The following is a 25,810-nucleotide window of genomic DNA, read 5'->3' as shown; positions in this document are numbered from 1 at the left end:
TCACTAATCATACACTATGGGGGGGGGGGGGGTCTCCGGTAAAATTAAGCTCTGGTCAAGTCACAATGGGAATAAAACACATCGATAAAGAGAAAGAGAGAGATAGAATGATTGTGATAGAGAGAAAATATATCCATTTTGGGAATGTACAAACACAACTAAGAGGCATGTTGCCATATCTACACATTCCATAGAGTATATTCTATCTACACATTCCATAGAGTATATTCTATCTACACATTCCATAGAGTATATTCTATCTACACATTCCATAGAGTATATTCTATCTACACATTCCATAGAGTATATTCTATCTACACTTTCCATAGAGTATATTCTATCTACACATTCCATAGAGTATATTCTATCTACACATTCCATAGAGTATATTCTATCTACACATTCCATAGAGTATATTCTATCTACACTTTCCATAGTGTATATTCTATCTACACATTCCATAGAGTATATTCTATCTACACATTCCATAGAGTATATTCTATCTACACATTCCATAGAGTATATTCTATCTACACTTTCCATAGAGTATATTCTATCTACACTTTCCATAGAGTATATTCTATCTACACATTCCATAGAGTATATTCTATCTACACATTCCATAGAGTATATTCTATCTACACATTCCATAGAGTATATTCTATCTACACTTTCCATAGAGTATATTCTATCTACACATTCCATAGAGTATATTCTATCTACACATTCCATAGAGTATATTCTATCTACACTTTCCATAGTGTATATTCTATCTACACATTCCATAGAGTATATTCTATCTACACATTCCATAGAGTATATTCTATCTACACATTCCATAGAGTATATTCTATCTACACATTCCATAGAGTATATTCTATCTACACATTCCATAGAGTATATTCTATCTACACTTTCCATAGAGTATATTCTATCTACACTTTCCATAGAGTATATTCTATCTACACATTCCATAGAGTATATTCTATCTACACATTCCATAGAGTATATTCTATCTACACATTCCATAGAGTATATTCTATCTAAACTTTCCATAGAGTATATTCTATCTACACATTCCATAGAGTATATTCTATCTACACTTTCCATAGAGTAAATCATATCTACACTTTGCTGCTCTGTCCCTGCTCTACGGCTCCCTTTCTTGCTCCCTCGCTCTCTCTCTCTTTCTGTCCAGGGCCTAATTGTCATGCAGTGAGGGAGATGTGCGACCTTCCTCTCTCCTCTCCAATCTGTTCATTTCTTGTCGTTTACTCTCCTAACAAGGCCTTATTCACCAGTAACGCCCCCAAGGAGAAGACGACGTCTCCTAAATAAATAATTGAAAGAATCAGGATGGATAATACATGACTTTTATAGTGTGTGTGTGTGTAATCAAATGGATTACTCAGGGCCGGCTACAGGCATACGTGACCTAAGGCCGCTAGGGCCCCAGGCCGCTAGGTAGCCCCTAACCCCCCCAAAAATATATTTATATTTTGTTAGTAACTCTCACTCAGATATCATGGCATAAGTCATGGCGAAATGTGTAGAATTGCAGGGAATTAGCTTTAAAACTTTTACAAATTCTCTCCACCCATGGCAAAACAAGTAGAATTGCAGGAAATGTGCTGTAAAACGGTCATTTCTTTCCCTCTGCCCCATTGCAAAATGAGTAGAATTGCATGAAGTTTGTTATAAAATTGCTGATCCACATCATGACAGATGCTGCAAACGGATTTCACTTTCTGTCAAAACAAGGCTTTTCACTGTGAGACACACACACACACACACAAGCATCCCTGAGGGTTACCAGTGACACTCCCTTTGGAGGTCTGAACCCTGCTCATTCAGCACTCAGAGTTCACCTACAGGTCACTTAGGATCCGATTCAGACTTAGGAAATGTATGGTATTCCTATGCACGCCTTTCCTACACACTTCTCAGTAGTTAGTAATCAGGCTTACCTTAGGCAGGTGCCTAACAGGTTTTGCAGGCATGGTTCCCTTGCGCACGCAGAATAAATGTAATTCAACCGCTGAAAGCCTTCCCACTTCCTGGCCAACAGATTTTCTCCTGGAGTTTTCATTCAATAGAGTTTTCCGTGGGATACATTTATCTAAAGCCATGCCTTTAAATTTGGTGTACCATTTCATTTAAATCTTCTCGACAGACTCGCTAGAATTTATGGAGAGAACGGTTCAGATGATTATGACAAAAAGACATGTAAACACATGCATATTGATCTCCTTTTCAGCACCAATTGGTAGACTTAAAAAATACTCTGATCTTGTATATTATTTAGGGCTAGGAAAGTATTTCCAAACAATAATAAAAAAATTGATTGCGCACAGAATATATTGGTGAATCAAAAATAAGGTTTTTGGATTCATTTGGAAAGTTGCCGTATCCAATTGTTCAATCTATGAAATATTGGAAGGTGAGAAAAGTGTACAATAGGGGTTGAAGAGTAGTACTATTAATCCACCCAAATAATCCTCACTACTCATGGAGCTGTGATGACAACGTCCAGTCGTCTTGAACCGTGTGGCAGGCTTCAGGTTTATACTGCTACGTATGGTGTGCGTTCCATAATGATTCAGGCTGCAAATGATTGCACAACTTGCACAATGATCCACTATTTCTAGCAATCCTCCGGATCAACCACATGAATATGACAGAGGTAAGAAAGGTAAACTAACAACGGAATGGAATGATGCAAAATGTAAGGAAACGAACACTAAAGTCAGTGACAATTATACATGTAGGTATAACTGACGGTGATTACCGATAGTGACTAATATTTAACAAGATACAAATTGTAAAAAATACAGTGAAAAGTCTAGGCATATAATTAAAACATTTTAGAAATCAGAAATCAACTCGGAAGGTTTGGCGGTACCCACTGGGCAAAAACTGGTTGCATCAATGTTGTTTCTCAACAAAATAATTCAATGCGATGACGTTAAATCAACGTGGAAAACTGATTGGATTTGAAAAAAGTCATCAACATCAGGGAATCTTTTTTCACCTAACTTTTAACCTAAATCCAATGACAGGGTGTAATGTTTCATTGAATTCACGTTAGTTGACAACTTAACCAAATATAAATCAAAACTAGACGTTGAACTGACTGTCTGTGCCCAGTTGGTATACTGACATTTGTGCACGGCTACAGAAGCTTACACTAACAAATTTCTGTAGATTTACAGCAAAACTTTTACAGTTAGCTACTGTAACAGTATATAACATTACTGTAAAGAGCAATGCATTATGGGGGCTCAATGGCATTACACTACACTGCTGTAATTTTACAATAAAAATGTTCAGTAAAGTACTGTATTACATGTTTTGCTTTATATTTACAGAAGCATACTGTGAATTATGGTGCATTTTGGGAAAATGTTGTGGGCGGGAAAGAATCTCTGGCTCATTAACATATTTTGAGGCGTACCTTGTAAAAGGCTATACTTGTTGCACCGATTAGTGAGAATGCTGTACCCCACAGAATACATTACTATACCATATTTTAAAAATATTTGTTCTGAAAATCCTCTTTCCTCTCCTCTCTCATTTTGTCCTCCCCTATCCTCTCCTTTTGTGTCCTCTGCTATTTCATCTACTCTACTCTTGTGTCCTCCCCTCTCTACTTTCATCTACTCTACTCTTGTCACCTCTCATTTCCTCTCCTCCGCCCTCCTCTCTTCTATTCTGGGGCAGCAGAGAATACAGTAAAATACTGTATTTTGGTAGATTTGTCCTGTAAATCTACAGTAACTTACTGGCTACTGTGCTGCCAGTAAATTACTGTAATTCACTACCACCCCACAGAATACAGTACCATACCGTATTGTTGGAATCAAAAACCTTTTAATGTAAATCAACAGTAATTTACTGGCTACTGTTCTGCAAGTAATTTACTGCAATTCAGCACACCCCCAGATGAATACAGTACCATACTGTAATTTTGGAGTGCCAAAAACCTTTTGTGGGTGCATGGTATTGCTGTGGCTCATTAACAAATTTTGAGGTGTGGCTTGTAAGAGGCTATATTTGTTGCACCCATTAGTGAGAGCGCTGTACCAATTTAAGGGATATGTGGTAGTAATCCCCTAATAACTTAATAACTAAAGGAGACAGATGAGAGTGACAGCAAGTCTCGAACCTAAGTGTTTAGCCATGTCCTTTTGATCGGTTTTGCTCTGCACTCACTACCAGTTTAGAAGCCTTTCTTAAGGTCTCTACAAGTGCTAGCGATATAAAACCCCAAATATTGAAAGGGTGTGCTGTATAATGCAATTAAATATTCACTGTTATCAATTACTATAGTTTCATTAAAATACAATATAACAATAGTCTTTTTTTTTGCTGTATATTTACTGCAGCGTTCTGCAAATGATGCTGCATTGTGGAACATTTTTGTGGGAGGGGAAAGAATCACTGTCTCATTAACATATTTCAAAGCGTGCCTTGAAAGTGGCTATATTTGTTGCACCCGTTAGTGAAAATGCTGCACCAATTGAACTGATATGTGGTACTGTAGTAATACCCTGACAATTTAATGTGCAGTACCAATCAAAAGTTTGACACACCTACTCAATCCAGGGTTTTTATTTATTTTACTATTTCCTACACTGTAGAATAATAGTGAAGACATCAAAACTATGAAATAACACATATGGAATCATGTGGTAAGCAAAAAAGTGTTAAACAAATCAAAATATATTTGAGATTTGAGATTCTTCAAAGTAAGCACCCTTTGCCTTGATGACAGCTTTGCACACGCTTGGCATTCTCTCAACCAGCTTCATGAGGTAGTCACCTGGAATGCATTTCAATCAAAAGGTCTGCCTTGTTAAGAGTTAATTTGTGGAATTTCTTTCCTTCTTAATGCGTTCGAGCTGTGTTGTGTTGTGACAGGGTAGGGTTGGTATACAGAATATAGCCCTATTTGGTAAAAGACCAAGTCCATATTATGGCAATAACAGCTCAAATAAGCAAAGCGAAATGACAGTCCATCATTACTTTAAGACATAAAGGTCAGTCAATCCAGAACTTTTCAAGAACTTTGATTCACGAGCAAAGGATATTAGACTGGTGGAACCAAGTTTGAGATTTTTGGTTCCAACCGCCGTGTCTTTGTGAGAGGCAGAGTAGGTGAACAGATGATCTCCGCATGTGTGGTTCCCACCGTGACGCATGGAGGAGGTGTGATGGTGTGGGTGGGCTTTGCTGGTGACACTGTCTGTGACTTATCTAGAATTCAAGGCACATTTAACCAGCATTGCTACCACAGCATTCTGCAGTGATACGCCATTCCATCTGGTTTGCACTTAGAGGGACTATCATTTGTTTTTCAACATGACAATGACCCAACACGCCTCCAGGCTGTGTAAGGGCTATTTGACCAAGAATTAGAGGGATGGAGTGCTGCATAAGATGACCTGGCCTCCACAATCATCCGATCTCAACCCAATTGAGATGGTTTGGGATGAGTTGGATGAGTTTTAGCTTGCTGCGCCACTCGGGAGGCCATTCACTTACATGTTCAACCTCTACTTGAACAAGTCTGTAATACCTCCATGTTTCAAGCAGACCACCATAGTCCCTGTGCCCAAGAAAGCCAAGATAACCTGCCTAAATGACTACCGCGCTGTAGCACTCATGTCTGTAGCCATGAAGTGCTTTGAAAGGCTGGTCATGACTCACATCAACACCATCATCCCAGAAACCCTAGACCCACCCCAATTTCCATACCGCCCCAACAGATCCACAGATGACGCAGTCTCTATTGCACTCCACGCTGCCCTTTCCCACTTGGAGAAAAATAAGACCTAAGTATTTGAGAATGCTGTTCATTGACTACAGCTCAGGATTGAATACCATAGCATTGACTCGGTACCAGTACCCCCTGTATATAGCCTTGTTATTGTTATTTTATTGTGTTACTTTTTTTACTTCAGTTTATTCAGTAAATATTTTCTGAACTCTTAAGGGCTTGTAAGTAAGCGTTTCATTGTAAGGTCTACACGTGTTGTATTCAGCGCATGTGACAAATACAATTTGATTTGATTTAATCACAGTCAGTTTGGAAGCTTTTGGTTTAGGCCTCTAGAAGTGCAAGTCATATGAAACACCAAATATTCATAAACATACTGTAATACACAAATACCATGCAGCCAACCTGCTTGCACTAATCCCATGTAATTACTGTAACGTGCCAGCATGATCAGTAGCATTTCCTTTCTTACAGTAGATTGGGCTAGTTTAACATTATTGTCATTGCTCTGCGTTTTCCAGTAACTTACTGTAAATTTTACAGTAACATTATTTGCACTAACCAGAGATCGGCAAAGATACATTCAAAAGGTATTTTGTTACAAATACAGGGTATGTTGAAGGGGAATGTATCCTTAACTACACCAACATTCCCAGTAATGGATACAGAACCATTTTACTTGCTATCTACAACAACATTCCCAGTAATGGATACAGAACCATTTTACTTGCTATGACTGTGATATGTTGTTTTTTTTAAGTCGGTCTGGACAAGAGTGTCTGCAAAATGACCAAAATGTAAATGTTAAAAATGAACACTTGCAAAGCACACACCTGGGTATTATTCTAATGAGCTCCGCCCTCAAACGATTTGTATTTTGATCCAAGTCGGCCTTGTTTGGGGGCGGAGGTCATTAGAATAATACCCAGCAGTGTGCTTTGCAAGTGTTCATTTTCATTTCCATTTATACTTTTTTGGGGGTCGTTTAGCAGATACTCTTATCCAGAGGGACTTACAGTCAGTGTATTAAACTAAGGTTAACAATAATATACCACAGTCATAGCAAGTAAAAAGATGATGTTACCGTGACAGAGAAACGTTGTAGTTAAGCAGGCTACTTTGCAAGTATATAGTTGTATAAAAAAAATACATGTATTCTAATTAAACTGTTACATGAATTGTAGTCTAGGCTAGTGAAATACAGAAGAGGTATTGAAATACATATATCAAATACATGGCACTAGCTATCTGCACTGTAAATCTGCAACAGTTTACTAACCCACTGTGCTTCCAGTAATGTGCTGTAAATTTAAAAAAAATACAGCATGTTGCTGTAGTCAGGTGTTCCGGTAATATCCTGTAAAGTGTTACAGTAAAGGTCCTGTACATCTACAGTAATTTACTGGCTTCTGTGTTGCCAGTATATTACTGTATACTGTATGTACAGTAACCTACTGGCTACTGTGCTGCCAGTAATTTTCTGTAAAAATTACAGGAAATGTTTTACACTGTAGAAGGTGGAAAAGGTGATATGTTGATATTCTTCAGATTGCTGCCATATGACTGGTTTCACATTTGTCTCCAGCGATCATAAGGTAAAATCGATCTAAAACAATTGGCATTGTTTTAGACTCTCACCTCTTCTCTTGTTTTCACTCCTCTCGTGTCTCCTCCCCCTTCCTCTCCTCTCCTCTCCTATTTCATTTACTCTCCTGTCCTCTCCTCTCCTTTCGTGTCCTCTCCTCCCCTCTCCTCATATTTAATTTACTCTCCTGTCCTCTCCTTCCCTCTTCCATCTACTCTCCTCTGCTCTCATTTCCTCTCCTCCGTCCTCCTCTTCTCTCCTCTATTCTTGTGCAGCACATTGTGTGTCCCCTTCGATACAATAAAAAGCCCATAGAGACTGTGAAAAGGGTTAAGGTTGGCTCAATTAAATATCGATTAAATACATAATAATAGTCCTCTGACTATTACCATTCACACTCTACTGCTCTCTCACAGTTGCCTGGATACAGGCCATTTTAGTGGTGTGTGTGTGTGTGTGTGCGTGTGCGTGTGTGTGTCCTTCAGCACACGTCCTTATGCTATCGTCATTACTTCAATTATGTGTGTTATCTGACTGTGATCGCATACAGACAGCTCATGAATAATTCCAATGCGTGTGGAGAAGAGAAACCATATGTTTGTTTACCCTGCAAAACACACACACACACACCACACACAAACACACACGTCTGATTAATAGAAAGATACAAGTGACAGAACGGAGAAGCTCACAGCATGTGACACTCAGCATAATAAAACTGCTCACACACACAGGTGTGTATGTGTGTGTGTGTGTGTGTGTGATCTATGAGATGTGACAGTGTGTGTCATCATGGCAGACACACTGAGGCTTTGAGGAATGATAAACACACATGCCCTCTAAAAATGCCACCCCACGCAAAGACCTTCCCTTGTACCAAGCTGTGTGTTTCTTCTGCTTGGCTTGTATGTCTGATTTACATCCAGTGATTCACCTCCCTGTAGGACTCGACTGACCCCCTACACGTGTGTGTACACATGCACACACAAAGACACAAGAAAATTCACACCTGTCCTCACCAGGGAGAACACAGCTCATTTCCACCCCACAGAGAGGTGTTTAGCGAAGGTGTGAGTCTGGCATAGGAGGGAGAAGACAGAGAGCGAGGGAGAGATTAGGTTCATTATCTGTTTGAAGGCCAGAAGAGACTCGAGAGAGAACAAACTGTCTGTGTGCATGAGGACACAGTAGAACACACAGCCCTCTGCCTACAGGGCATGTCATGCACACATATCTCCTCTTCTCTCTCACTCCCCCTTCTCTCCTCGCTCCCTTCCTAAACACTAACCTTAAATCCTGTCTGTACTCAGTGGGACTGAAGAGCCAACCAGCTTGTTTCTCAGCATGTGTTCAGTACAGAGCAACTGTCATTACTTACAATCTACCTATAAGGTGTAGGCCTACGGTAGGTTCACTGATTGGAGAGGGGAGCAGTTTATTACGTTCATTAGTACACAGTTCAACAGCACCACCCTGTGGCCTTTTACTGTACTGCATCTGCTATCACAGAGGACTGTCTGTCTCCGCAACTGTGTGTGTGTGCACTGCATGTGCAAGGCCACGGCCGCAAAGAGACGCATGAAGACGTACGAAATTGCATGACGCATTCATCATTGTCTGTTTTTTTGTCCGTTAAAAGTTAAACTCTTTCTGGACGAGTTTCATAAATAAAAACTGACAATTTGTACGTTTTCTGTCGGACAATCATCTCTGTTGTCCGTCATCCATCAACGGATAACATCCACTGAAAAACCATTGGCTCAATCCGTAATTTCCGGATGCCAAAAGTCTGTGTGTCAGCGTCCTTAAAGAGCTGTGTTAGGAACCACAGAAGAGAGCGGGAGCAGCGTGTATTCCTTTATTGCACAGACACACTCCAAAAAGCTGAGCAGTCATGCATGCATTTCGACCAAAACTACACTAACCATAAATCCCGAAACAGAACATTTACCAAAAGATATAGAGGAACACATACATAAATACAGTACATCCATCTACTCTAGAGGTCTTCACTGTAAATAACAACATTGCCATCACTAAACCACAGCGTGCGTGTCGACGGAGCAGCTACAATAGAGAAATATAGAGAGAAATATATAGACAACACAGATACACTGAGTGTACAAAACATTAGGAACACCTGCTCTTTCCATGACATAGACTGACCAGGTGAATCCAGGTGAAAGCTATGATCCCTTATTGATGACACTTGTTAAATCCACTTTAATCAGTGTAGATGAAGACAGGTTAAAGAAGGATGATTTTTAAGTCTTGAGACATTTGACATTCAGAGTGTGAATGGGCAAGACACAAGATTTAAGTGCCTTTGAGCGGGGTATGGTAGTAAGTGCCAGGAGCACCGGTTTGAGTGTTTAAAGAACTGCAACGCTGCTAGGTTTTTCATGCTCAACAGTTTCTCATGTGTATCAAGAATGGTGCACCACCCAAAGGACATCCGGACAACTTGACACAACTGTGGAAAGCACTGGAGTCGACATGGGCCAGCATCCCTGTGGAACGCTTTCGACGCCTTGTAGTCCACGCCCTGACGAACTGAGGCTGTTCTGATGGCAAAAGGGGGTGCAATTCAATATTAGGAAGACGTTCCTAATGTTTATGCACTCAGTGAACAGGCAATAATAACAACAGGCAGTTTATGTGTTGTATCTCTGGCTTTAGTTCAATGAATTAAGGGAGCTTTCAGGTTAACTCGAGGCAGAAACGCCACTGATCTATGCAGAAGATACTATCAGCAACACACAGGCAACTTATTGGTCATAACAAAAGACCATTAGAAACGTACACAATCACTTGTGAGTGAAATAGGCTGTTGGGCTTGATCCCATCTTTCAAACACATGCATCATCACTGCATATTCACTAGTCGACACCTACAGTACACCTACACATCCTGATAAAAATACCTTATACCATCTCTCTGACTTATAACAGACCATTCACCATTCATCCATCTATCCTTCCATCCATCCATCCTTCCATCTATCCATCCATCCAATACATCTAACAGCCAAGGCCAGGAGATTTTCCTGATCATATGATCTGACCAGGGAAAATCCCAGACCCTATTACCAGGCTATTTGGCTCTGCTGGTCAGAGAGAACCTCTCTGGCTTGGAAACCACTGTCTCCATCATGTGCATCTTCTACTTCTATAGGTTTATCTGTTAGGGTAAGGGGTTGTCTCTGTGTGTGACAGTATCAGTACTAGCCTATGACAATGCGTACAGTACAGAAGCTACTGGCAATGTTACAACAGCAACACCATTACAAAGAGACCGAGCAAGAGAGAAGGGTTGGAGTTGTGTGTGTGTGTCACTATGCATCCCTATGTTATCATCATTACTTCAAGCGGGGGTAGAACTCTGCCAGGGTGCTCTGAGGGATTCTTTTCAGCATCTCTTTGGGGAAGATTCTCATCAGCTGCCAGCCGATATCCAGTGTCTCAAACACAGTCCTGTTCTCATAGGCTCCTGGAACAGAGAGAGAGAGAGAGAGATTACACACTTGCACACGCACTCAAACACGCACGCACGCAGGCAGGCAGGCACACACACACAGTCCTCCTGTCCGCTCCCCCCTATGCCCCAGTGTACCCTGGGCGATGAAGTTCTTCTCAAACTTCTGTAGGAACTCCAGGTAGAGAAGATCATCAGGCGTCAGAGCCTCCTCTCCTACCACAGCCTTCATCGCCTGCACGTCCTTACCTATAGCATAACACGCATACTACACACACACACACACAATAACAGATGTTTTCCAGCAGAAGTGTCTAATGTTGTTGAGCAGCGTGTGTGTGTGTATGTGTGTGTATGTGTGTGTATGTGTGTGTATGTGTGTGTATGTGTGTGTATGTGTGTGTATGTGTGTGTATGTGTGTGTATGTGTGTGTATGTGTGTGTGTGTGTGTGTATGTGTGTGTGTGTGTGTGTGTGTGTGTGTGTGTGTATGTGTGTGTGTATGTGTGTGTATGTGTGTGTATGTGTGTGTATGTGTGTGTATGTGTGTGTATGTGTGTGTATGTGTGTGTATGTGTGTATGTGTGTGTATGTGTGTGTATGTGTGTGTATGTGTGTGTATGTGTGTGTATGTGTGTGTATGTGTGTGTATGTGTGTGTATGTGTGTGTATGTGTGTGTATGCATACCAGCTGGTTGGAGACATCAGAGTGGTCTTTGCGTGTCATCCCCTCTCCGATGGCTGACTTCATCAGACGAGACAGTGATGGCAGAACATTGATGGGAGGATAGATCTAGAGAGAGAGAGGGAGGTAAAGAGGGAGAGAGTTGGAAACATCACAACATCAATTGAGAGAATCGATTTGCCAGACACTAGAATCCTGCCAATGCCCAGAGGCACTTTTGAAGGTAACAGCCACATAGCTGTGTGTGTCTCTGTGGTGTCACCTGTCTGTTGTGCAGCTGTCTGTCCACGTAGATCTGTCCCTCAGTGATGTACCCTGTCAGATCAGGGATGGGGTGAGTGATGTCTGAGAGAGAGAGAGAGAGAGAGAGAGGGGGGGAGAGGTAAAGAGGAAGAGAGTCAGAACATCACAACATCACTTGAGAGAGAGGAAGTAAGTAAAAGACTGTCCATATTTGAGCAGTCAGTTAAGCAATACATGTGTGTACAGTAGCATCGTTGGGTAAAGGGATATGGGTGATCGACATATCATTGTTGGGCATAGTGAGTGTAGGGATCTGGGTGATCGACATGCCATCGTTGGCCATAGTGAGTAAAGGGATCTGGGTGATAAACATACCATCGTTGGGCATAGTTAGTATAGGGATCTGGGTGATAGAGCCGTTGCGTCCCTCCACCCGACCAGCTCTCTCGTAGATGGTGGCAAGGTCAGTGTACATGTAGCCTGGGAAACCACGACGACCTGGGACCTCCTCTCTGGCCGCTGAGACCTGAGAGGTGGGGGGATGACATTTACTCGTTATCATTGATTTAATGTGTAATAATGTTGATGTTTGCTGTGGCGATGTCTCACCTCTCGTAGCATCATAGCGTGTTTGTGTTTGTGTGTGTGTGTGTGTGTGTGTGTGTGTGTGTGTGTGTGTGTGTGTGTGTGTGTGTGTGTGTGTGTGTGTGTGTGTGTGTGTGTGTGTGTGTGTGTGTGTGTTATACCTCTCGTAACGCCTCTGCGTAGGAGCTCATGTCAGTCAGGATGACGAGGACGTGCTTCTCACACTGATAGGCCAGATACTCTGCTGATGTCAGAGCTAGGCGGGGCGTGATGATACGCTCTATACTGCGAGTAGAGAGAGGAACATAATTATGATCATTTGTACACTGCAAATTGACCACAACTAGGCCCAAAAATAGATTGTATTTGAAAATAAAAAACATTTCATACCTTGATTACATTGAGACACAATGACATATGTATCTTTTTTTATTCGTGGAAATACTTGAGAACAGATTTCCAAAATGAAACAAATTTTCCGATGAATTCCTGGTGATTATACAGTAAAAAAATATATATATTATACAGTACATTTTAGATTTGTTTTGCCTGTCGCCCGACCCATGCATTAGGGTGTCCACCTCCAGTGCTCAGAATGACAGGAATCACATTTACATTATGGTAGTTCATCTTAACATTGGGCTCCTGAGTGGCGCAGCGGTCTAAGGCACTGCATCTCAGTGCTAGAGGTGTCACTACAGACACCCTGGTTCGAATCCAGGCTGTATCACAACCGGCCGTGATTGGGAGTACTATAGGGCCGCGCACAATTGGTCCAGCGTCGTCCGGGTTTGGCCGGTGTAGACCGTCATTTCTTAACTGACTTGCCTAGTTAAATAAAGGTTAACAGAACATGCAACTCTTGTAATGAAGCAGCAAATAAAACGTAATTTTCCAAAATGCAATTAGCAGGAAACCACCATTCTAAACATTTAGCCGACGTTCATATCAAGAGCGACTTACAGGAGAAATGAGCGTTAAATACCTTCGTCAAGGGCACATCAACAGATTTTTCACCTGGACAGCTTGCGGATTCAAACCAGCGACCTTTCAGTTACTGGCTCAATGCTCTTAACCACTAGGCTACCTGCACCTGATAATATAAGTTCCATATGTGACAGAGATGAAAATCTCTGTTGGAAACTTGGAAAGACGGGGACTATAAAGATGCAACAACGGGGATGGATTGCTAATATGACTAGGATTGTGCTTTTGGCTGCTGGACTACAAAAGAAAGTTGATGTGAAAACCAATAGAACAGGAAAGAAATTCTGGTTTCAATGGCATATGAGGAAGTCTTTATAAAACAATTGCCTCCATGTTTCTAGGGTCAGATTTTGCCTAGGATCATTTGAAGCAAGGTAAGACATACCTCATAATATGAAATAAAAAGTTCAGGTTTCAAACAATTAAGTATATGTTTTCAAAATGCCTCCGACTCGCATTGCAAAGTGGTGTGTGAGACACTGATACCCCAGCCAGGTCACCAATGACACAAGTCAGTATTCGACTTGTGTCGAATCTATGTCTGTTGACTTAGGGGCAACAGCGAGCACTGTTACCTTCAAGTAGGTTTCAGTTTGGCTAGGGCATTGTGGATGTGTGTAACTATCTGCACCTGATTCCAAATGTTGCAAGTTCAAATCCTGCGAAACAAAGCTATTTTTGTATTAAGCTTAACCCAAAATTTAAACCCTTACCTTAAAAAATCAGAGGTAATGCCTAAACAACCTTAAACACTTAAAAAAGTGCAACAACTTCGAAATTTGAGAAACACGGACGAACGTCTAATTCTGAAGTGACACTGTGAGAGCTAGTTGGATACCCTGCCTACTGTTGCCTATGCACTGAATGGCAAATGGGAGGCACGCTTCAATTACGAGTTGAGAAAAAACATGGACATCAAAACGCAATTACATTTAGAATTGTTGCACAATGACTGTGCTTATAAAAGCACGTTTCACTCCAGCAGCAGCTCTACCGCTGTCCGACTAGTGATATTCCCCTCAAAATTAGCTCTATATACCGTGACGTGTGATAAATAAAATACATGCGACTAACGAAAATACACACGCCCCAATTATTCCACTAAATGTAGCTAATTAACCTATAAGCCAATAAGCATGATAGTCAACTGTATTTACATCAACTGATATTTCCATCAATTAATAAAAATAATACTTTTTCAATGGGATTGTTTTTTCTCCCGGTCAATTTGGCTGGCAACGATTCTATTTATCAGCTACAACAAAAAATATATTGCCCAAAAACAGGCAATTACCAGCTAACAAAAACCCTGCAATGAAGGTTAATTGGACAGGTTGAGGAGCAGGTGAGATGAGGGTAGAGGTTAAAGGTTAGAAGTGACCTACGTGGGGTCGTTGGCCAGGTTGAGGAACAGACAGACATTGTCCATGGAACCATTCTCCTCAAAGTCTGACTTGAAGAACCGAGCTGTCTCCATGTTGACCTGGGGTCAAGGGTTAGAGGTCAAAGATTAAAGCTGGAATCCTTCATTGAAATAATAACAAAGCGGTCACCCTGTAGTGGGGTATTATTTGATATGTGTATATTATATATACACTACATCAACAAAAGTATGTGTACACCAGCTCGTCGAACATCTCATTCCAAAATCATGGGCATTAATATGGAGTTGGTCCCCCCTTTGCTGTTTAACAGCCTCCACTCTTCTGGGAAGGCTTTCAACTAGATGTTGGAACATTGCTGCAGTCAGGGCTCTGTGCAGGTCAGTCAAGTTCTTCCACACCGATCTCCACAATACATTTCTGCATGGATCTCGGTTTGTGCACGGGGGCATTGTCCTGCTGAAACAGGAAAGGGCCTTCCCCAAACTGTTCCCACAAAGATGGAAGCACAGAATTGTCTAAAATGTCATTGTATGCTGTAGCGTTAAGATTTCCCTTCACTGGAACTAAGGGGCCTAGCCCGAACCATGAAAACCATTATTCCTCCTACACCAAACTTTACAGTTGTACTATGCATTGGGGCAGGTAGCGTTCTCCTGGCATCCGCCAAACCCAGAAAAGTCAGTCCGACTGCCAGATGGTAAATCGTGATTCATCACTCCAGAGAACGCATTTCCACTGATCCAGAGTCCTATGGCGGTGAACCTTACACCACTCCAGCCGACGCTTGGCATTGCGCATGGTGATCTTAGGCTTGTGTGCGGCTGCTCAGCCATGAATATCCATTTCATGAAGCTCCCGATGAACAGTTATTGTACTGACGTTGCTTCAGAGGCAGTTTGGAACTCAGTAGTGAGTGTGGCAACCGAGGAAAGACGATTTTTACTCACTACGTGTTTCAGCACTCGGCGTCCCCGTTCTGTGAGCTTCTGTGGCCTACCACTTCGCGGCTGAGACATTTTTGCTCCTAGACGTTTCCACTTCACAATAACAGCACTTACAGTTCACCGGGAAAGCTCTAGCAGGGCATAAATTTGACGAACTAACTTGTTGGAAAGGTGGCATCCTATGACACGTTGAAAGTCACTGAGCTCTTCAGTAAGGCCATTCTACTGCCAATGTTTGTCTATGGAGATTGCATGGCTGTGTGGTCGATTTTATACGCCTGTTAGCAACGGGTGTGGCTGAAATAGCCGAATCCACTAATTTGAAGGGGTGTCCACATACTTCTGTATATATAGTGTACCTCACATGCGACTCATAATAAGACTATGCAATTAGCCTACTCAAATTGTTATCTTTATCTGACTCCCTTTAACATTATAATAAACATTATGAGAAGTGAATATCAAAGCAAGCATCATTTCATTACTTTGCAAAACAAATGGATTCACATACAAGGCATACAACTTAAGTTACAAGGCAATACTGACATTAACAAAGCATAATTATGAGCATATAGATCCTCAGTTAACTTACAAGACAAAGCATGAACAAAGAGATGCCTACTAGGCCAGAGTCCTAGAAAAATCTCAATTGATCATATAACCTTCAAATGGACAGGATACAGGATGAGAGAGAGAACAACAGACCTTCATTTCATTTATAACATCTGAATGTGTAAAACCAACCACCATTGTCCAATCAAACAATACCAAGTTTACAGTAACCTGATCACTCAGGCCCAATCTCCACAGGGTGTCATAGCATCTAACTTTCATTTAGATTTTTAATTAAGGTCAACCACATTACAATGATTTTGATATAAAGATGATATACAGTATAGAGTCCCAGTCAACAGTTTGGAAATTGTTTGGAAACTCATTCAAGGGTTTTTCTTTATTTTACTATTTTCTACATTGACTTGCAAAATGTTCTACATTGTAGAATAATAGTGAAGACATCAAAACTATGAAATAACACATATGGAATCATGTAGTAACAAAAAAAGTGTTAAACAAATCAAAACATATTTTATATTTGAGATTCTTCAAAGTAGCCACCCTTTGCCTTTATGACAGCTTTGCACACGCTTGGCATTCTCTCAACCAGCTTCATGAGGTAGTCACCTGGAATGCATTTCAATTAACAGGTCTGCATTGTTCAAAGTTCATTTGTGGAATTTCTTTCCTTCTTAATCTGTTTGAGCCAATCAGTTGTGCTGTGACAAGGTAGGGGTGGTATACAGAAGACAGCCTTATTTGGTCAAATATGTAACACTTTTTGGGATTACTACATGATTCCATGTGTGTTATTTCATAGTTTTGATGTCTTCACTATTAATAGCAAAAATAAAGAAAAACCCTTGAATGAGAAGGTGGTACTGTATATTAATAAAAACATTTTTGGGGCAGGGTTGGAAATTCTCCCGGGGTCACAACCCCTACATTGGGAACCGTTGCTTTAAAGGGTCAATCTGCAGTTGTTACATTTTAAAAAATTAACTTAGAAATGTATAATATGTATCCATTGTTTCTGGAAGAATATAACTTATAAATGCCCCATGAGCTAAGTTCAACTGTCACATCCTGTCAGAACAACAAATATAACCTTGTTTGACTCCAATGTTTGTAGACATTGTAAATCTAAAAAAACACTGAATAGCCTCAAAACATGCTTTAAACTATACATGTGATATCATGGATGGTCAGTCCTTGCGTCCATTGCTCTGTCTATGAATTTGAGAGTGGATACATTTCTCCAGGCCTATCCATCAGCTTTTGGCCCTTTACGGATTGGCCCTTTAAGGGGCCACGTGCGTGTAACCATGTTCGTGTGCGTGTATGTGTCTCACCCCCATTGCGGCGAAGACGATAGCGAAGTTGTCATCACTGTAGTCCATCACATCTTTAGACTTCCTCACCAGGCCTGCCTGACGACAGATCTGAGCCGCTATCTACAGAGAGAAAGAGAGAGAGAGAGAGAGAGAGAGAGGGGGGGGGGGGAGAAAAAGACAGAGGAGAAGAGATGGGGCGAAAGAAAGAAACACACTGCAGGATATGAAAAAACAACTGTTTCCTTCCTTGGAGGAGAGCCTCAAAGCTCATTTCCCATTTAATCAAACTGAACTAAGTAAAAGAAAATGATACAAATTAATGAATCAATTTAATTAGTGGGTTTAATCAGCACTAGACCCTATGGATGTGCTACTTCAATACCTTCACACAAATTGCCAGGCCATTCACACAGCTCTTAATGCTGAGGATGGGGGTTAACGGAGGTAGTGTGTGTGTGTGTGTGTGTGTGTGTGTGTGTGTGTGTGTGTGTGTGTGTGTGTGTGTGTGTGTGTGTGTGTGTGTGTGTGTGTGTGTGTGTGTGTGTGTGTGTGTGTGTGTGTGTGTGTGTGTGTGTGTGTGTGTGTGTGTTTGTGTGTGCATGCGTACCTCGTTGTGTGGCAGTCCTGCAGCAGAGAAGATGGGTATTTTCTGCCCCCTAGCGATGCTGTTCATGCCGTCTATAGCAGAGATCCCTGTCTGGATCATCTCCTCCGGGTAGATACGACACTGAGGGTTGATAGGCTGGCCTGGACACACGCGCACGTCCACACACACACACATTATCATCTCCTCAAAAAAGAAACAATACTCTCTATTGTTATATTCATCTCTCAATCTATAACTCTAGACGTGTACCCATGATGTCCAGGTAGTCTTCTGCCATCACTGCGGGGCCTTTGTCGATGGGCTTGCCTGAGCCATTAAACACGCGCCCTGCAAACAGAAATGCACAGATTCAGATTGACTGTTCTTAACGTGTGTTACTGTACGTGTGTATACAACAACAACAACAACAACAAAACATTTACAGTGAGGGAGAGGTCGAAATTACACAATTGTTACCAAGAGGAAAATGGGGGAGTCATGCTTTTTTTCAATTTCAGTCAGGGGGAGTGCTTAGTATTTTTTTATTTCGTTCAGGGGAGGGTTATGTCATTTGTAATCGATTAAATGTCGTTTTGCTCAGTGTTTGAGAATTAGTTGCTTATTATAACTCGATGTGTGCCCGATGCTGCCCCTCATAGGTGATTCTCTGCTGGGCATGCAATATCAAGTGTGCCTAGTGTGGTCTCAATCAAACGATCCATAGCCTATACCGTAGGCTACGGCTATACGAAGAGCATGCTGAGAGAAGCACTGGGATGGTGTATATAACACTAGGCTACACTGCATTACACACCGCAATGGATAGGCTATCCCAATCATAAGCCCTGGCCTGCCCTGTTCTTGCTGAAGCAAACCCCTTTTGTGCTGCCAAACCAATGGCTGTGCTGTGCACCGGTGGCAATTCAGGGCGCGAATCAAAGGCTTCTTCCAGGAAATAATGTTGTATTTGTCCAAAATGTTCCGTTTGAAAGAGAAGATGAGGAGGAGGACCGGAGGTAAGTTTGCTACTGCTACAATTGATTTGAATAAAAAACAATATGTTTCATTGCCCATAATGAAGCTATTTATTAGCGTTATTGATCTCACAATGAGCCATAATCGAGTAATTTACATAACTTATTGTACATTACTATGAAGCGGCAGCCGTGGAGATGGACAAGCAATGGATGCTGAAAGTCGGCTAATTCCAGAAGGCCTAATTCATTCATTTTAATTAGATTTTAGACTACTAACAACAAGAGGGGCATTGTGTTGGAGCCTATCTCTTCCTATTCAATAAAGAAGTAGGCCTACCTGTTTGACAGATTAAAGTATAGTCTACTATCCATAGATTTTGTCAGCCAATTCCTACTGTTTGATAAGTGAAAATATTCTCGCTCTCATCCATAATAATGTCATCATGTAGACTAGACAACCCGCACAGCTACCTGCACTGTATCTGCGAGCTGTTGGCTAGAGGGCAGGTGCCCGACCAGAGTAGGCACGTTTGCTATTTAGTGCAACAGTTTTTGTGACAAAACTATCAGTAGAGTTGAAAATGCGATGGAAACACATTGAACTTTAGATTCTTTACGAAAAAGTCGATTTTGTGTGCACTACTGTTCCTTTGGAAAGTATTCAGACCCCTTGACTTTTTCCACATTTTGTTACGTTATAGCCTTGTTCTAAAATGTAGTAAATAAATACAAATTCTCAGCACTCTACACACAAAAACCATAATGACAAAGCGAAAACAGCTTTAGACATTTTTGCAAATGTATAAATGTTTTTTAACAGAAATACCTTATTTACATAAGTATTCAGACCCTTTCTATGAGACTTGAAATTGAGCTCAGCTGCATCCTGTTTCCATTGATCATCCTTGAGATGTTTCTACAACTTGATTGGAGTCCACCTGTGCTAAATTCAAATGATTGGACATGATTTGGAAAGGCACACACCTGTAATAGGTCCCACAGAGCGAAAACCAAGCCATGAGGTCGAAGGAATTGTCCTTAGAGCTCCGAGAAAGGATTGTGTCGAGGCACATATCTGGGGAAGGGTATCCAAAAAAATTCTGCAGCATTGAAGGTCCCCAAGAACACAGTGGCCGCCATCATTCTTAAATGGAAGAAGCATCTAACCACCAACTCTTCCTGAAGCTGGCTGCCCGGCCAAACTGAGCAATTGGGGGAGAAGGGCCGTGGTCAGGGAGGTGACCAAGAACCCGATGGTCACTCTGACAGAGCAAGAGAGTTCCTCTGTGGAGATGGGAGAACCTTCCAGAAGGACAACCATCTCTGCAGCACACCACCAATCAGGCCTTTATGGTAGAGTGGCCAGACGGAAGCCACTCCTCAGTAAAAGGAACATAAAAGCCCGCTTGAAGTTTTCCAAAAGGCACCTACAGGAATCTCAGACCATGAGAAACAATATTCTCTGCTCTAATGAAACCAAGATTGAACTATTTGGCCTGAATGCCAAGCGTCACGTCTGGAAGAAACCTGGCACCATCCCTAAGGTGAAGCATGGTGGTGGCAGAATCATCATGTGGGGATGTTTTCAGTGGCATGGGACTGGGAGACTATTCAGGATCAAGGCAAAGATGAACAGAGCAAAGTACAGAGAGATCCTTGATGAAAACCTGCTCCAGAGCTCTCAGGACCTCAGACTGGGGCAAAGGCTCACCTTCCAACAGGACAACATCCCTAAGCACACTGCCTAGACAGCGCAGGAGTGGCTTCGGGACAAGTCTCTGAAAATAGCTGTGCAGCAACGCTCCCCATCCAACCTGACAGAGCTTGAGGATCTGCAGTGAAGAATGGTAGAAACTCCCCAAATACAGGTGTGTCGAGCTTGTAGCGTCAAACCCAAGAAGACTTGAGGCTGTAATCGCTGCCAAAGGTGCTTCAACAAAGTACTGAGTAAATGGTCTGAATACTTATGTAAATGTAATATTTCAGTTTTATTTATTTTTTATAAATTTGCAAAAATACATTAAAAAACTGTTTTTGCTTAGTCATTATGGGGTATTGTGTATAGATTGATGAGGGGGGGAACTATTTAATCACTTTTAGAATAAGGCTGTAACCTAACAAAATTTTGAAAAAGTCAGGGAGTCTGAATACATTCCGAAGGCACTATACGTCATCAAGCATTGATATTTATCCACAACAGGTCCATTAGTGGTAACATACCACTGGTGGGGAAATGCTAATTGAACGTACTGCCAAATTCTCTAAAACGACGTGTATGGTATAGAAATTAACATTACATTCTTTAGCAACAGCTCTGGTGGACATTCCTGCAGTCAGCAAGTCAATTGAATGATCCCTCAAAACTTGAGACATCTGTGGCATTGTGTTGTGTGACAAAACTGCACATTTTAGAGTGGCCTTTTATTGCCCCCAGCACAAGGTGCACCTGTGTAATGATCATTCTGTTAATCAGCATCTTGATATGCCACACCTGTCAGGTGGATGGATGGATTATAATGGCAAAGGAGAAATGCTCACTAACAGGGATGTAAACAAATGTGTGCACCAAATTTGAGAGAAAAAAGCTTTTTGTTCATATGGAACATTTTCTGGGATCTTCTATTTCAGCTCGTGAAACATGGGACCAACACTTTACATGGAAACCTAGCTAGTGTCAGTAAATGTTGAAACTTGGATGGCTTGGTGTGCTAAGTTAAAATCAGGACTAGAATTGATGGGGTATGTGAAGGTATTTGTTAAAGAAAAAGGCTAAAAGCATAGGCTTACCTCTTAAGATGTTTTAATGTTTTAATGGACCTGATTATATAAAGCGATCTATAACTAAGCTTTAGTACGCAATGCCATTTAAAAAAATCAATTGTGAAGCATTTGTTACACACAACAGGCTGGCAGGAGCGCTCAGCATTTCAACAACACATCAACAACATGCCCATGAATTTGACATTTAGGCTGTATAAAATGTTAACTAATTACTTAGAATTAGATAGTAATTAAACAAAATAGTCTTATTATGCTATACAGTCTTTCTGCAGTGCCTTTTGAATTCACTTGAAGAAATATGAGTTTGGCCAGTCTTTGGTTTGAGGATCATGCAGTGACCTACGCATGTTCAGCAGATGCTCTTATATTTCATTGCCCTAATCACAGTGACCACAAATCTATTTTGTAACAACAATATCATGGAATTAAATATAATAAATTAGAAAATGATAGTTTTCCAAATGAAAAACATGTTACAAGCGCATACCTGATGATATGCGGCTGCTGTTTTAATAAACAAATGGCTTTTTCTCGAATTCTTTGATGACGATCAGATACTTCAGTTGTCATTGGTTCTGTTGCGCTCAATTTTTACAGTTGATAGACAACTGTACCACTGTTCCAAACTTAGACTACCCTCTTTTTTTAACAATAGCCTATATAAAAAAATCTAAACGTCTCTGTTGCTGCAGCAGGCGCTTATTCGCTGTCGGGCTCTGTTGTGGTATTAAAAACCGATTCTGCTTGTCTCCAGTCATGTAAAATGACAGAACTGTATCAAATGCGTTTTTAAATGGATATTTTTTCTCGGACCGCTAATAAGATGATAGGTTCATTCAGTGCTTTTAGAATAATGGAGATCTTTTCACCCCTTCCCTTGTCCGCGGTGGTCTGCCTTCTGGCTACGTTGTAATGCTTACAAAATGAAGGACAGTTTCTAAAACTGCATATCAAAGGGTCTGGTCTGTCCTAGGAGTGAGGGTAAATGACAGGCATGTTCTCTGCTATCCACTGTGTTTTTATTTATAATTTGGGTATAGGGGAATATCTGACCTCACTTCAGAGGTCAGATTTTCTCCAGGTATCCCTCATTATAAATAACGTACAGTTCCTAAGTGCCATACCCAGCATATCTTCAGAGACAGGGGTGCGTAGGATGTCCCCTGTAAACTCACAGCTGGTCTTCTTAGCATCAATACCTGATGTCCCCTCAAACACCTACACACATTCGCACACCCACAAACACGTGCGCATACGCAAAAGGACAGTTAACACAGGGCTCTGAGTTGTAGGATTTTGAGACATGATGGGCAAGTCACACACAAATACATACACACTGACCTGTACCACGGCTTTAGACCCTGTAACCTCCAACACCTGGCCACTCCTCTTGGTTCCATCTGGCAGGGTCAGGTGGACGATCTCTGCATACCTGGGGAACTGTCCCACAAACACACACACACACACACACACAGGGTCATGAGGATGATTTCATCACACCTGGGAAACTGAATAACATGCCCGCTGGTCAGAGACTGGCTGTGTTTTAATACAATATGTTGATTTGAAGATGTACTGATCTGTGATCTCTCACCTTCACCTGGTCCAGAATCACGAGAGGCCCGTTCACTCCAGACACTGTCTTATAGGCTACAAACAGAGAACAGAGTTACTCACACACTGCTCACACCCGTTGTAGTAAGAAGCTGCAAGTCATGCAACTGCTGCAAAACATTTTGAGGGGGTGATGGTGAAATTCGATTTATTTGAATTCATTAGGATATGAGAAACGTATATTTCCCAGCAACATATGATACAAATTGGTTTCAATAGCAATCGATGGCCCTGAATACTACTACTAGTCATCATCACTTGCCGCAGAATGCGCAACGTTATCTCCTATCGGGCTGTCTGGCTAGCCCCTCCGTTCCTGCGTTATTCTCCGGTTTACCGGGCACGATAGCTAATAACTCACTCAGGCGCGGCTGGGAGATGTAGTCGCGTTTAACGGCCAGGACTTGCTCCCGGGAGGCAGCCGTCTTGTTGCCGGTAACGGCTGATGAGAGCTCGTTAACAGCTCCGCTGACCATTCCCTTCAGCACCTTCAACGCCATGTTTACCTCTGGATTGGAGTTGGAGCAGACAAGTCGTGACAGCAAAACTGCGCATGCGAGGTAGCTACGCGGAGGAGCTGACCAAGGTGCTGATTATTCCAAAATGTGTTTTATTATAAGGGGTGTAAACTGACATTTTGGGCTAAAACAAGTATTATAAATTGGGTGGTTCGAACCCTGAATGCTGATTGGCTGACAGCCGTGGTAAATCATACCTGTATACTACTGGTATGACTAAACAATGTACAGTATTTTAAAATGTTCACACATTTATAGGGAAATTTTATCAAATCAAATAAAACAATCAAATGTTATTTGTGACATGCTTTGTGAACAACAGGTGTAGACTAACAGTGAAATGCTTACTTACGAGAAATAATTGAAACATAATAATACAAATAAAAGGGATAACTACACAATGAGTAATAATAACTTGGCTATATATTATATTAACTCAATACATTAAGTAATGACTTAAGAATGATGACCTTCTACACTAAAAGATAACGAACCTACAGCACTAGACTAAACTTCACGTGTCATCCTTGTGGTATTGAGAGATAAACATGGTAATGACTTCCCTGACTGCACATAAAGGGAGATAGTTCCGACATGATAGAGTGCTTGCTTTGTTATCAAACTAATCTTGTGTCCTTTCTGTCATCCTGTGAACCCTGTTAATTGCTGCTAGCAGCTATATTTCAGTGTTGTGTTTCTGTGATCCTCAGAGGCTGAGAAATTGGCAATTGCGCAGGAGGTTGGTGGCACCTTAATTGGGGAGAAGGGCTTGTGGTAATGACTGGAGCGGAATTAATGGAATGGTATCAAATACATCAAACACATGGTTTGATGCCATTCCATTTGCTGCGTTCCAGCCATTATTATGAGATGTCCTCCCCTCAGCAGCCTCCACTGAATCTGACATACGTTAGCAAAGTGTAGTTGGTGTTTAATTTCAATGTGTATTAAAAACACAGTTTGAGACCAGTGGTTAGAAGGGGGAATCGAGTTTTCCAGAAAAAAGTTGTCAGAGATTGCAACAGTAAACAAGGTGATCGGGGCTTAACGAAGAGCCAATTGCATCTGAAAGCTGAGACTCTCAACTTGGTATAGAGACATTCGTTTATTTTTTATTTTTCATTTAGGTCTGGTGGCACTTTCAGGGTTAAGGATCGGACCCTTTTTTACAATTTTCGCCTAAAATGACATACCCAAATCTAACTGCCTGTAGTTCAGGACCTGAAGCACGGATATGCATATTTTTGATACAATTTGAAAGGAAACACTTTGAAGTTTGTGTTAATGTGAAATGAATGTAGGAGAATATAACACATTAGATCTGGTAAAAGGTAATACAAACAAAAAAACATCAGTTTTTGGGTACCATCTTTGAAATGCAAGAGAAAGGCCAGAATGTATTATTCCAGCCAAGGCACAATTTAGGTTTTGGCCAATAGATGGCAGCAGTGTAGGTGCAAAGTTTTAGACTGATACAATGAACCATTTCATTTCTGTTCAAATGTTGTATCAAGACTTCCCAAATGTGCCTAATTGGTTTATTAATAACTTTTCAAGTTCATAACTGTGCACTCTTCTCAAACAATAGCATGGTATTATTTCATTGTAATAACTACAGTAAATTGGACAGTGCAGTTAGATTCACAAAAATGTAAGCTTTCAGCCAATATCAGATATGTCTATGTCCTGGGAAATGTTCTTGTTACTTACAACCTCATGCTAATGGCATTAGCCCATGTTAGCTCAACCGCCCCGAGGGGGACCCACCAATCCTGTAA

The 25,810-nt window shown here is 41.2% G+C and overlaps 1 protein-coding gene across 1 annotated transcript; it reads right to left on the bottom strand.

The window, feature by feature from the left end:
• Window positions 1–9,208: 9,208 nt before the first annotated feature.
• Window positions 9,209–24,073, bottom strand: LOC139552145 (V-type proton ATPase subunit B, brain isoform). Its single transcript, XM_071363580.1, has 14 exons — window positions 23,876–24,073; window positions 23,495–23,550; window positions 23,242–23,340; window positions 23,025–23,118; window positions 18,413–18,490; window positions 18,164–18,303; window positions 17,575–17,676; window positions 14,724–14,821; window positions 12,513–12,636; window positions 12,142–12,292; window positions 11,786–11,868; window positions 11,527–11,631; window positions 10,977–11,106; window positions 9,209–10,853 (listed from the first exon to the last, which is right to left on the bottom strand). The coding sequence occupies exons 1-14, from the start codon at window positions 24,012–24,014 to the stop codon at window positions 10,723–10,725; spliced, it is 1,530 nt and encodes a 509-aa protein (XP_071219681.1). The 5' UTR covers window positions 24,015–24,073; the 3' UTR covers window positions 9,209–10,722.
• Window positions 24,074–25,810: the final 1,737 nt, after the last annotated feature.

Source organism: Salvelinus alpinus, chromosome 24 (assembly GCF_045679555.1).
Source record: "Salvelinus alpinus chromosome 24, SLU_Salpinus.1, whole genome shotgun sequence".
Classification (NCBI taxonomy): domain Eukaryota; kingdom Metazoa; phylum Chordata; class Actinopteri; order Salmoniformes; family Salmonidae; genus Salvelinus; species Salvelinus alpinus.
This window is presented reverse-complemented; position numbering and strand designations above follow the sequence as displayed.

Coding starts and splice junctions, on each gene's coding strand:
- LOC139552145 (XM_071363580.1), bottom strand. CDS start 24,014: ATGGCGTTGAAGGTGCTGAAGGGAATGGTCAGCGGAGCTGTTAACGAG. Junction 12,637..14,723: donor AACCTGGCCAACGACCCCAC/GTAGGTCACTTC, acceptor CTCTACTCGCAG/TATAGAGCGTATCATCACGC. Junction 11,632..11,785: donor GACAGCTGCACAACAGACAG/GTGACACCACAG, acceptor CTCTCTCTCTAG/ATCTATCCTCCCATCAATGT.